The 14,769-nt window shown below is 36.0% G+C and overlaps 1 protein-coding gene across 1 annotated transcript in view; it reads left to right on the forward strand.

The window, feature by feature from the left end:
• Positions 1–14,769, forward strand: part of HMCN1 (hemicentin 1) — a 554,195-nt gene that overhangs the window by 209,201 nt on the left and 330,225 nt on the right. The window contains exons 7-9 of the mRNA XM_024133815.3: positions 8,961–9,081; positions 10,093–10,356; positions 11,665–11,809. Coding sequence (XP_023989583.1) covers positions 8,961–9,081; positions 10,093–10,356; positions 11,665–11,809 — 530 coding nt within the window. The remainder of the gene's footprint in view (positions 1–8,960; positions 9,082–10,092; positions 10,357–11,664; positions 11,810–14,769) is intronic.

Genomic DNA, 14,769 nt, shown 5'->3' on the forward strand with positions numbered 1-14,769 from the left:
TTTATTGAATAGATCAGAAATGGTCCCATCTGCCTGTTTTATTCACCCAGTTCCTTGCACATAGTAGTTGCTCAATATTTATCGAGTGCATTAGATTGTCAACAATGAAGTGTTTTGCTGTTATATTTTAAATAAATGTGGCCAAATTTGATGTTATGGTTATTTTGACCAACTTGCCCAAAATATGACTAGATTGAGTCTGACTTTCTCTGACCACAGTAAGAAGGAGTATAAGAAGTTCTGAGTCTCTTTATCCCTCAAAAACTTTAATTTAAGCATGACCTAAGCCAGCAGTGTCCTGAGCTAGCAAGTTCACTAAGGTAGTTCATTCTTGCTCTCTGAATAGTGACATTAAGTTGTTTATCATTGATTTTGAAATATGTACAAGTGATGCCACTCTTCCATATTATTAGCAACTTATTGTGAAGTATTTGAATCCATTTTGCAAGTGATTTGGATTGCTAGCAGTGGTATTTCCTCTATAAAACTCTTGCCTAGAAGAGGGATATTTTACATGTCTGATGTTTTTCCTTGTGCCTAACACACCTATTCATTCAGTCATCCATTCAGTAAACATTTACTGAGCGTCTGCTTTTGGCCATGTTCCATGATACTTAATGGGCACTGAGTACATCTTAATTGATAATTAGAACAGAGAAGCACTGAGGATTAGTCTGTGAGTGAGGAGAGAGAGGATAAGATGGTGGGAACACTGTAGACAAGTTTCTAAGCTCGGTCTCCTATAATTAAGAAAACAATAAACAGACACAGTATCTATTATCATATTACCTTAAATTTATATCTAGTCATCACCAAAAAAGCTTCTGGTCCTGATGTTACACAATTTCTAGAGTACAATTCGTGGTAACTAAACAAAGGATAAGCATTACAATGCAAGTAAAGATAATAAACTTATTTTGCTCCTAAACGAAATGCCAAAATAATGTATTGGGTTGGTGCAAAGGAAATTGAGCTGAATCTACTGACATAAATATGGCTATTGACTTTGGATCTCCCTCTTGTGTGGCTAATGAATGATAACGTTTTACACGTGTGTGCTTTCTCAAGCGGAGAAATGTCTGAGATAAGATAGCACATCCCTGGTGCTGTCTCCTGTGCACTCTGCTATCTGGAAAGTGTCTGCTCTATCAATGGAATTAATAATGGCTTTTTGAATGTTTCACATAACAGTTTTAATCTCAAGTATGGAGGACAGCCTATCTCTTAATTGACCTTAGACTGGTATTCAAGGACCACCTAATTGAGCCTCAACCAATTTTTCTGGTTATCTTCTATCACGTGCCTTTCCACTCTAATCTAATATGCTTTTGCAGTGTCTCTCACCCTCTCTCTTACCACATTCTCATGGTCCATGCTCTGTCTCAAGCTGTTGCTTCTTTCTAGAATGCTCTTCTCTTCTTACTTTATGTCTGATTGATAACTACCCACTAATGCTCAGCTCAAATGGCAACACTTTCATCAAGATTTTTCTGACTTTTTTCATCCAGAACATTCTCTTTTCCCTCTGGCTTTCTATTGCAATTTTTCTGCACCTCCCTTTTGCATTATTTTTCCCCTTTATGTCATATCTATTTCTGTGCAGATTTTGTCCTCCAATTTTGCTATAGACCAGACTTTGTCACCAATATATGCCATAGTGCCTGGGAAAGAACTGTGTAAATATTCATGAATAAAAATTAATACACTTATTCTGATGATACCCAGGGAAGCAGGCAGAAGCATTGGTTTAGTTCACCCACAGTTGATATACTGACACAGAACACTTTATTATGTCCATGATTTGAAATGCTATAAGAGTGGCGATTTCTTTTCTTTTGTGGTTTTCCTCTGAAAGCCTCGTAATTTCTTTTCTGTGATTTATTAGGACATTTTCGCTAAACATAGACAATGAGTCAACTCATCAATACAATTCATATAAATGACTCGGATGTTTTAGGTTGCCTCGGATGCAGGGGAAGACATGCCAAAAAGAAGTCACTGAAATGAACTGCAAGTATTATTAAAAACAAAAGAGAAAGTTGTTTTATGCCCCTAAATTTTCATTTGTAGAGAAGCTACAAATCCTGAATCTAATTTCTGAGAAAAAATATAAATTTTCCATTCGGGCAGCTGTATCTGTATATAGAGTATTTGAACATAACCATGGAAACTCTCAGGCCAAACTGTGTGCTCTGCTGTTTAAGGGAAACTTCCTGCAAAGACATTAAATAACTGTCAGTACCCATTAGGTTTAGGTGGTACAGACTGTTTCTATTAGTCTAGGATTATCAATGTGATCATGTAATTTAGCACATGCCCTGGGATGTTTCCATTAAGTAAATTGGGATAAACTGTCCTTATATAATCTCCTAAGTAGAAAAGGGAATGTACCCAACCACATGATTATATTGAGATTCTGAGACTAGTAGAAATATTCTGTTTGTAGATAGTTATTTTGGTTGCCAGAGCCTACTAATGCATTTTCTCTAGGATAAGGATATTTTAGAAATCATACTCAAGTGACACAAACTTGCTAAGGAATCATAATTAAATAAGCCTCAAGTCTACAAAGGGCTGCACAAGCAGAATATTATACTGGCCTCCAATTATTCTCACCTGGTGCCTCTTTTGAATAAGCCTTCAGACTATACCAGGTGGGTTATTTAAATGGATTAGATATGGCATTAATTCAATGTTTAGGGTCAATGGAATGCTGTATCGTAGATTTTTTTCCTGGAATATTTTCCAGTTATTTTGGTCTGCCAATATCAGATTGTCAACCAAATAGAATGTTTCCTTTAAAGACATATCTGTACTCTTGTGTTTTTGTATAAATGTGTAGAGGTGTGTGTTTGTGTGTGTGTGAACATATACAGAATTTACTCTTTGTTTTGGGTACATTTCTCTCCTTGTATCACATTTCTTTAAACATATAATACCTAATAAAATGATAGTATTTAAATCTAGCTGGCTTTATTATATCTTTATGGCTGGCACAATGCCTAGCCCACAGTAGATTCTCAATAAATATTTGATTAAAACCATAATATTCTTTAATTTGTAAAGAACAGTATGTCATATAAGAGTAAATATTTTAATTCAAGATACACTACTTAGTATCTTTTTGACCTTGAAGAAATTACCTAAACCTCTCCAAGTCTGAGAAAAATGGGGGAAAATAATACCTACTTAATATTGTCATGACTTATTTAGGTGTTGGTAAAATTAAATAAATAAATCTGTTATTCTTATTCTCCTGAATGTGTGTAAATTGTATCTATATTTTCTATCAATTCAGATACACATAAATGTTTTATTTTTTACTTGACTTATTTATTATTTTATAAAACACTGAAACTCCTTAGGAGAGAGAAGTTAAACCCAGCTCTGTCAATCACACTTTAATTCAGTTTATAACAGGGCACGCCTCACATTTAGTACCAGGAGGAATTCTCCCGGCTTAATACAAGAAAGTTCATTCCTCACTAATGTCACATGTCCTGTGAGGGCTGACAGGTGTTCTACTTCACATGGTTACTCAGGAACCCAAGCTGATGGAGGCACCATCATATTTGAACATGTGGCTTCTCTTAGTGGGGAAAAGACTAGACAATGTGCATTGAATAGAAAAAAGAAAGGGACTGTGTCACTCCTCTGATGAGAATTTTTTATGAGTGACAGACACACTTTACTTCCTTTATAACCCATTGGCCAGAACTATTGTCATGGCCTAATGGTCTGCTGGAGCTGGCTCATAAATGGCTCGTGTAGAGTCAGTTATGCACTTTCTCTTCCCAGCTCTGTGTTCAGTGACATCCTGTTGAGAGCTTGAAGTCAGCCACTGTGGTAGTATTTACATCACAGAAATTGGCAAATACCCCAAATTAGGGCTTTCTCTTTTCAGAGAGAATTATACCAACACTCCACTAACCTGACCCCTCCTAAATGAGAGTGTATTTAGAAATTTAGAATGGCAAATGAATAGTTGGGTGGTATTATTGTTTTCTATGCCATAGCGTCCAAATCAACTCAGAGATTATGTTATCCTAAAATGCTGTGCATAGACCTAGAAAGAGTATTGAGCTTGGAGTAATTGCCATTTAACTTCCTGTCTAAACCTAAGCAAGTAATCATTTCTTTGAGCCCCAGTTTCTTTATGGTGCTATAAAATCATTTTTGGATGTAACAGGATTTTATAAGATAATGTGTGAACACACTTAGCATAATGTGTCTAGAAAAATTCAATGAATTCTTGATGACTCTGGCATTAGTTGGTCCTAGGGGAATATAAGGAAAAGTGCCGACATTAAGCATTTGGATGACTTTAGTATCATTTATTAAACCTACATGTATTAAGTGCCTATTGAGTAAGATTTTATAGGTGATATATATGATATAATTATTGACTTCAGGGACTTTCAATGTAGAGAGGGCTTTCAATATTTAATAAGCCTTTATCCTTAAACTAAAAGTAGATCCACCTGCAATAGAACTGACCAGGAAGGTATCAGAGGAGCAACTAATTTTCCCTGGAGCTCTCCATGGTGCTTGCTTCATGGTACTTCAGCCTGTCCTGCTTTTTCATTCCTCATAGACTCACTCCAATTCAGAAGCCTACACTCTGGTCCACTCTGCTCCTTCTTTCCTCTTACTGCTTTGTGGATCATGGCTACCTATTTACAATTATAGAAGGCCAGTAGGTATCTAGTCTAACCTCATCTTTGCCTCAGGTCTGCTCATACTACAGCAGCCTCTGTATTCCTGATTCAGATTCTTCTGCAACTTGATCAATATGACATCCTAACTCAGGATAGTAGTGTAGCTCATTATGAACCTTTATAAATTGTATGAATAAATATACTCTTTAAAATACAACTCTCAGAATTTCAAGCCAATACAAACCCAGTTCAGTGTCTAGTGCCTAGAAAATTTCCTGTTATGTTTGGAACCATTATGCTCCAAGCATAAGATTTCCCTCTTCTTAACTACAGAAACCATGAGGTGAGGATGGCTCTGTGCCAGAGTGATACTTCTAGATATTCTGTTGTGGAGAGATGCTTTTTGGAGCCAAATTCTAATTTTATTATAACCCACAGTTCAAATCTACATGATATAAAGAGCAAATAGAAAAACATTAAATCAGTAATTTTTGTCTTACTAATTTGATTATATATATAGAAAAATGGTGCTAAGATGGCTAAATAATTCAGAAGGGAAGAGAGGAATAAGAAATACACAGCTGGACTTCCCCTCTGTTTAACTTCATTATGGAATTAGCTGACTTTTCTTTGCCCCTCCAAGACCTTCTTATCATTTATTTCTCCTCCAACACCACTCTGTCCATAACATGTGAGAATCCAAAGCCTTCTCCCAATGCTTCTGGAGTTTCCTGAAGACTTACTTTCTTTTGGTCTCCTTGCCTCCTGATTATTTGTGTGTTGATTCTAATCTTTTGTACTTCGAGGGAGGGTAAAGCTCAGCCCTTCAAAAATTTCGTAGGAAATCCACTAACAAGAATCTTTTGTGAGTTTAGTAGATTTGCCTATAGATTTGGGGACATATCTTGAAGTGAGTTGTGTCCTTTTGCTCTCTCCTTGCCCCCCATCCTTCTTTCTCCCCATTTTGTTTCTGCTTCTCTTCTGTGGATAGACTCAGAAATTCCATATTACTCTTCTGTTATGTAGAGCAGTTGGGTATATTTCAGCTTTTAGCCCGAAACCAGCATAATCCAGTTCACTGAGATGATCATGAGAAATGCATGGGGTAGCAGTAGAGGTCAGTTTCTGGAGCCTCACTGAGTTTACATCCCAGGTCTGCTACCCACTGTTTATCTGTGACTTTGAGCAAGTCACTTTACCCTTCTGATCTGTGAAATGAAATAATAGTATTATCTCACAGAGACTTTTGTGAGGGTTAAATGTGATAATTTACATAAAAGATTTGCCTGCTGTACAGAATGCATTTTGTATATGTTGGTACTTTTCTCCTTTTTCCATTTACTGGTTTGTTTAACCATCATTATACATAAAATCTTTTTGTACCTACGTCAATAATACTTGAAAAAAGGGAACTCAGCTAATAAACAGACTAAAATAATAGCTTACTTTAAGAAAACAGATTAAAATAATAAATTATTGGTACTTTCTCTTGAAGAAATTTAATGTGATATATTGTGTTCCTAAAATAATGTCCACGTATTGTTGTAATTCTTTTAAGAGAATGATTCAAGAATGATAAATGCAGGCATGAGTATTAGAGGTCATTTTTAAATAAGTTAGCTTAAAATTTTCCTTTGCATTATATTTTTAAACTATAATTTTCGTTTATTTGTGATGTCCCTTGCTCCCATTACTCTGATTAACCCAGAGTTGGATGTCATTGTGCATAAAAACTGATTCGCTTGGAAATATCTTTTACTTACAAACCCTTTTAAATTCTATGCAGGCATTCCTACTGTTTACAGTATAATATATAAATAAATTAAGATTTTCTTAACTAATTACACTTCCTATTCTTAGCATTTCTCAGAGGATAGTAAAACTATGTCCTATCTCCACCTACTTTTTTGCTATGTTATTTGGATCAAAATTAATTTTTTTTCCAATAATTTTATAGAGATTTTAAAGGACTCCCTCTTCATCAACTCAGCTTTATTTTTAATGTATTATTTAGCAACAAGATAGCATATTTTCAGACACTTAGGTAATTTTTATGTTTCTCACTTAGCTATTAAGCAACAGTTTTTAAACGGACTCGTTATCAGTTGATTTGTGCACAGACACTTGGTAGATGATTAGCACTTGACAACAGTCCTTAGGCGGATTGCGTGTTATATTTACCCTTGGTAGCCTCAAGAGCTGTTTTATCATAAGGGACTTTCTGAGCAACAAGACAACTAACAGCAATAGATGATGTCAGTGAAAAAATCTAAATCAACTTATAAAATTGACCATTTCATTTCTCTTTTACAAGAAACCAGTAGACAATAGTGTCTTCAGTATAGCTCTGCATTATCTAAAGCAGTTGAAATTAGACTTAGCAAGATTTTGTATAGCCTTGTAGGAAATCTTTGCCTTAAAATTGGTTTATGATTGTAGTGTTTTTTTTTTCTTGTCTGTTATGTGAAATTCAGAACACATTTTCCTTTAGAAATAGTGCAATAAGTGGTGGTACTGAGACTCCTACACTTACACTTACAATTCTTTGTTACCCCTATGAAAATGAGCAATAGTAATAAGCAGCATCATTTATACTAAGAATACAACACTGTTTTCATGAAGATGTATTTTTTTTCTTTTCCCTCACCTTCATTTTCCTTTCCTCTGAGTTCCTGCAAGTTCTGCTCAATGAGGAATATGATTGGTAGCAACAGGGACATACCTCCTCATCCTTTCTGTCCTCATTGCCAAATAATGAGTCACAGTGGTTTAGGGAAAACTGTGTGGTTTGCCGGCCTTGGAGCTGGCTTATCTTTAACCATGCTGTGGCTTAATCTAGCTGTTTACCATATTAAAATCATATATATATCTATCTTTCTAGCACCTTCTGTCATGCTATGATAACTAAATATGTGTTCCTCAGTGTTGAGATGGAGAGCCATGTTGGCATACTGGTGTTATCATGTGAATGCTTTCTCTTACTCCTGTATTCTGCTTCTACCTAAATGCTGCTATCATGTAATCATTTTATTTTGAGACAAAATCTCAGTGATCAATGTAATAAAATAATGGTGAGCTCTTGTTCATAAGCCTTTAGGTGGTTTTTTAAATACATGTTCCTAAACTCTACTGACTAGAGATTCTGATTCAGTAAATCTTGGCTGGAGCTCAGAGTCCATATTTTTACAAACAACCGAAGTGATTTTGTGTACGTGTAGATATAGGTGGTCCTTAAATGATGTTTGGAGAGATATTGATGTAGAGGCTAACTCTGACTTACCTTGCCCTTGGGAGACAATGTAGCATGGTGGGGAAGAGCCCAGAGCCTGACTTTTGGATTAAAACCCCACCTCTGCAAGTTAGGAAAGTTAGGAAACCTTGTGAACTTGGGCAGGCTCTTGAATAGCTTTGGTGCCTCAGCCTCCTTATCTGTGCAGTGGGGATAATGACGATATCTACCTTATAGGGTTGTAATAACGATTAAATAAGCCAATGTATTCAAAGAGTCTGAGCACAGAGGAAGTGCCCAATAAATGTTAGTGTTTTATCCTGTGACCCTAATCTAAATTATCAATATTTATTATTTATGCACGTATGGGTAACTTCCGTGCTTAGCTATTCAATATCTTGTTCATCTCCCTTAGGAGGTGTTAACTGAACTACAGGCTAGTCTATGCTTTTATATACATATTTCTATGTGCCTTTTCTGTAATTCTGTCACTGCATTTACTGCATCCTCTTGAAGATTTCGCTTTCTCCATCTGACTGTCTCACTGGCCATAGACCCTTACAGGGTCAGGACCTTCGTTTTACTCATATTTGTATCTTGAGCACTGAGTGCCTTGGCTGGACACTGCTGAGCTGAGGATGCTGTTTGGCCAAAAGTTGGAGAATGGTCGGCTCTTGTGCTTGTCCTGGCTCTCTCTTCTCAGAGGCAAAGAGAAGGGAAATATTTTCCATAAAAGAACCTGGATGGTGTTTAGGGGAGAAGATTTACTCATTCGTTCATTTCACAAGTATTTCCTGAACATTCACCATGTGAACCAAGTCCATTCACTATGACTACACCCCTCTGTCTTTTACCACTGGGCATGCTGTACTTTAGTCCCCTGGGATATGTATTACAAAACTTGCATTGAAGTTACAGAATCACAGTTAAGTTCAAAACACCCAGATCAAAACCTCAATGATTGGACATCAATCCTAGTTAAACACTCTGCAGTTTCCCATACTGGTTAGTGTCTAGTGTGACCTGCATCCTGGATCAACTGCTGATAGAGGCTGTCATTAAACATTTTTCAGACGTCTAGCAGTGGAAGGCACTCTGTTCGCATCACTGGCCTCAGTACTATTGATTTTCGAGCTGGTTTTTCCCGAAAGCCCACCCTGGACTTCAAAAACACAGTCAGCAGACCGGTGCAAGGTTTGTATGTTCGCATTACTTCAGTTGGCATAGTAGATAATGAAGTACAAAATAGTTCTCAGACTGTCTGTGATTTTATAATTTTGTGGTATTCAATAAAATTGGGAAACATAGCATCTTTATTTTAAATATGATTGCATTCTTGACTTAGTAACTGTTTCTCAAAGTGTGGTCCCAAAGCCAATGATATTGAAATCACTCAGGGAGCTTATCAAAAATTAAGATTCCTGGGGCCCACCCCAGATCTCCTGAATGAGAATCAGAGAAGGTAGGGCCCAGGAATACGCACTTTAACAAGCACCTCATTGATTCCTACACTTACTAAACTTTGAAAACTGATGACCTAGATCTTGAGACATTTTCCTTACTAGCATCTTACTTGCCTGTTGTCAAGGTGAAAATGCTGTGTGTGTGTGTGTGTGTGTGTGTGTGTCTGTGTGTGTGTGTGTGTGTCTGTGTGTGTGTAGTTAAAACATTAAAGATACCATGTAGCGTTATATGTTCCAAGGTGAAATTATTGTTGATTTGAAAGGCGCTTATGTTCCAAGGTGAAATTATTGTTGATTTGAAAGGTGCTTCTTCCTCTTGTTTTATTCATGCAAGAAGATTTATAGTTAAAAAGAAGGCTCAATCCTACTGTGACTTTAAACTTCTTTTTTCTGATAGTTCTTTTATTTTTATTGCTGCAGTTACTGGAAGGATACAGAATAGTGAATCTTTAAAAGTATTCATATAACAAATATCATATAATGCAATATTCATAAGTCTTTCTAAATATAAACATGATTAAATACCATGAAAATAATTACTTAGGGTTTCCTAAGTTTCTCTGGTCATGAATAAACTGTCTTTTGTGTAGAGAAGATTCTACAACTGGGCCACAATTCATGGCACAGTCTGTAGTACTCATATGTATGTCCTTGTCACCTGTTATTATAATACAAAACTTATTTGATAGATAACCTCAGGTGCATGTTACTTGCAAATGATGACAGATCCTTTCTCTTGTAGGAATACCTACCTATTTGCTGCTGAATACTTCTGGAATTTCCATCCCAGCTAGAGTAGATCGTCTTGAACTTCTGAGTATCTCAGGCAGCTCTCTTAAGACAATTCCTATTAAATATTATCCAGATAGAAAACCTTATGGCATATGGAATATTTCTGACTTTATACCACCAAATGAAGCTTTCTTTCTCAAAGTAACAGGCTATGATAAGGATGATTATCTCTTCCAGAGAGTATCAAGTGTTTCCTTCTCTAGTATCGTCCCAGGTAAGATATCACTTTATTCAACACTGGAGTATTGATAGTTTAAGGGGCTGATATGGTCCTATGAGTAAAGAATGGACTCTAGGGAATTCCCTGGCAGTCCAGTGGTTAGGATTCTGGACTTTCACTGCTGGGGGCTTCTGGTTCAATCCCTGGTCAAGGAAGTAAGATCCCTCAAGCTGTGTGGTGTGGCCAAAAAAAAGGAAAAGAAGAAGAATGGACTCTAAAGTCAAAAATAATACCCTCACATTATTACTGGGTCACCACGTAGAACAGCATTTACACTTAGGTAACACAAGTTTTCCTAACCATAAAATAGCACATTCAAAGTTTCATGTTAAGTCTCACTGATTGTAGATCTGAGAATTTTGATGACTTCAATCAGTGTGAGAATTTGAACTGGGAAGTTCTCGTGTTCTTACTCCCCCTGGCATATGTGTTTAATATTTGATTAGCTATCTGATTTGGCTAAATGTTTATATACAATTGTCAGAAACCTTTCTACTTTGAACAGTAGTTCCTTGCAAATAACTGGTGATGATTTTGCCTTTTTCGGTTAGTTAGTTAATAAGTAAACTAGTTACTTATATATTTGCTATTATTTCTCAAGGCTGATGACTGAATTCTGACCAAAACTTTAGAACTGTATGTAACTTGAACCATGGACTGACAAGGATACAGGATTGTTTCTAATATTGTACTTTTGGGTGGAGGGATAACAGTTTATCATTTATACATAAGGTTATGATTTGGGAAATTCAGGAACCACTCTGTAGCTATTGGTTAATAGCTGTAGAAAGGAAATAATAGAACCAACCTCAGTATTTCCTCATATGCAATATTCAAAGTTAGTTGTGTTAGCCCCTGAATTGAATGCTTAAAAAAGCTATTGGATTCTTAAAAATCAATTTTTTCGTTCCTTTTTGGAAACAGTTACCCTATGAATTCAATTCTAGGATATGTGTGTTCTTTTCATAGTTTTACGTTTTTGAAATTGAACTATGTTCTACAATTGATGATGTATTGTAACTTATCTGGTAGCTTTGTTTTCTATCTTGGTGGTACAGAAAGTGTTATGTCTTAAGATCAGTGGAGTCTTAGATTCAATGAGTACCTTAGTAAAGGGTCCATGGAGATAATCCAGAAATTAATAACCTTTGAACAAAGAAAGATAAAGTGATTTTTCATGATTTAGATTAACTGGAATGCAGAGAATTTACTGGAATAATTTAAATATGAAGCTTTTGAATGGATTAACAGGAAGTACCAAATATCATTGTGACCTTCTTGCCCATGTTCTTTTTTTCCCAGATGCTCCCAAAGTTACAATGCCTGAGAAAACCCCGGGATACTACCTGCAGCCGGGCCAAATTCACTGCTCTGTTGAGAGTCTTTTGCCCTTTACCTTGAGCTTTGCCAGAAATGGAGTTACACTTGGAGTAGACCAGTACTTAAAGTATGTAAATGTTTCCATTAGTAATAATTTATAGCACTAAATATCTAAATACAAATAGATACTTATTTTAATATACTTTTTTCATTAGACATTCTTATTTATTTGCTTCATAGTCTTGGAATGTAGCAGTGAGCAAAACAGACACAATTCTGAACCTTTGTGGAGCTTATATTGTAAAGGAGGAAGACAGAAACAGATGATAAATATAATATGATAATATAATAAATGCTAGAATACATTTAAGAGTTGATTCAGGTTTTATAGAATCTGAATTTTACACAGTTTAAGAGTCCCTGGATAAGACAAAGAATACAAAATTATGAATACAAAGTTAGGTACTGAACTTTGCAAGAGTCCTTGCAAATGAATGACCCTGAAACTTAAGCTTTAGTGGCTTGAGCGTAAACATGTCTCTGAATCTGATTTAAAGTGTTATGGCAAAAAGTAGAGCAGGTTAATTGGGGCAAGTACTACTGGTTGGTGGAGTACATGTGGTTTTGGCCAAGTTGCAATTTTAAAATTCAGAGTAGGGGCATTTGAGCAAGGACTTGAGCATGGTGAGATATCCAGGTCACACAGATATCCAGGGAAGAGCATTCACACACCAGGAACAGGCAATGCAAATGCACTAAGGCCAGAGTCCACCAGGCACGTGGGAAAGAAAGTCGGGAAAGAAGCCAGTGTAGCTGGAGCCCAGGGAGCCAGGAGGAGAAGGGTAGAAATGAGGTGTGTGCTGGGGGTGTGGGCCAGATGGAGCAGAAGTGTGTGTGGTCACTACCGCAGCCAACAGTGAAGGGAAGTGGGCTAGAGGGCACCAACTTCCGTTGTGAAGATGGGTGAATTTTCTAGACAAGTTTAAGGAATCTAATGATAAAAATTAAGTAGGCCTTGAAAACTAGAGGATGATTTCTGCCAAACTTTTTTTTTAAACTTACTATGAAACTACATTTGGGGGAAAAACTCTAAGAATTATTTTACAAAGCTTTTACACTGGTAATTCAATATTCACGTAAATAACTTGTGTAACATGTTAAATATTTGACAGTCTTAGCTTATACAATCTCCTTATGGGGTCATTTTAAGCAGAAGCTATGGCAAGAATGTTCATTATAACTTGAGAAAATTTTCCATTGTTTAAAGATTGGGCTGTATTATTTCCTGCTACTTGCTTAACATACATCTTGATGATTTCCTTAGCTGCATATTTAATAACCAGCATCATAACTGACCAAGATATCAAATGATGAAGTTACATAACTGAATGATGAAATCAAACAATTCTGCTTCGTGTTTAAATAGTAACAGTTTTCAAAGACACTTGAGATCCTTTATAGGCATTAATTTATTAATTCCACACAATTCCTCTGAGGTAAACCACAAGGATTCTTTCTTTCATTTTTCCAGCTCTGTGGCCCAGAGATGTGACATGCCTTGCTGACATTTGTTAAGTTCTTTGGATGTAAGAGGCTAAAGACAAAATTGGGCATGGGTGATGATGGATTGATACTCTAATCCCAATTCACTTGCACATCTCTGCCCTAGATTTCCGAATAACTCCAGCTGCATGACTGGATCTTTGTTATGTGAGTCACTATGGTCTCTAGGGGATGTAGGAGAGAATTAGTTTCCATCAGTAACAAGACACATTTCTATCTGACATGTTCCTTCCCCTGTTCCAAGGGTCATCCCTTCAAAACTTTTTATCGTGACCATATAATCTTAATGCGAACTGATAAGGGTACATGAAAAAGAGAATTGTTTTCATGTAATAGTTCATAAATAAGAGAGGAGCAAGTATAACTGTAAAGAATATTCTCTAAGCACTCCATACAGTAGTTTTGTGCCTTTGCATAAATTACTTGTCCTTCTCCCTCAACTTTCTTGTTTTTAAATAAAGGGCCTTAAGACTAGAAGAATTGTCATTTTCTATTCTAAAGTTTCTGCATGTCTGAGTTTTTGATGAATCCTAAAATATGCTTGGCTCTGAAGTAGGCACTGCAGAAGACATGAAAGATGTGTGTATTTCAAACTCCTACCTTCCTGGAACTTACCAGTACCTCCTAGACAATGGCATTTGTAAATTTGGGCTTAGCCTACTGCTCTTAAGCATTCAAGATACATCTTAGGTGATCAGTGCAGCACACAATAAGTCATACTCCGTTTTCTTCTGAATGTGACAGTAAGGACCACTGACACCTAATGCAGATGCAAGTGAAAGGAAACAGTATTAAGTGAATAGTCTCAGTTACTAAAATATATGGAAGGATCACCTTGCTTATTTTCTCGCTTTCCTAATGACAGGAACCTGTGTCTTGACTTTCTCTTACAAACTCTAGGTTAGTGGTAAATGTACATTAAGAGCTCAGTGAATTCTTCATAGTGGTTTGGTGATGGGTGTGGTTCTTTCGGATGGGGAGAGATCTGGAGTTATTACTGTGAGGTATCGTATCTTGTACCACTTTCAGCTTCAGTGGAAGGTGTCTTGACTGCAGTGGGCTTTTCATCTCATCTGAATCTTGAATGTTTAAAAAGTTTATAAATAGCTATGGATGATTATAAGAAAAAATTATGAAAATATTTATGACATTGCAATCATATTTTAAAACAATATAATGCTTGTTTTATAGATTATTGGAATGTTTTAAATAAGGATTAAATAGCTATTACTAAGACATTTCCAAAAAATGAGAAACAATTTGAAGAGTGTTAGAGGACAAAGTATAAATATTTATTAAATGAATGAATATGTAATATAGCAAAGGTATTTATTTTACCTAAATGACAACTTTGACTGTAAAACTGATAATCTTTTTCTTTACTCATTATATACATAGATTGAACCAGTTATGGTATATAGCCTTATGTAGAGCTTATATATAAGAAAGTTAAAGAGAATATATCTTTTGGGAACCAAAAAGTCTATTTTCTACCTTCACACTTGTAAATTAATGGTTGAGTTG

This window comes from Physeter macrocephalus, chromosome 4 (genome assembly GCF_002837175.3).
Source record: "Physeter macrocephalus isolate SW-GA chromosome 4, ASM283717v5, whole genome shotgun sequence".
NCBI lineage: Eukaryota > Metazoa > Chordata > Mammalia > Artiodactyla > Physeteridae > Physeter > Physeter macrocephalus.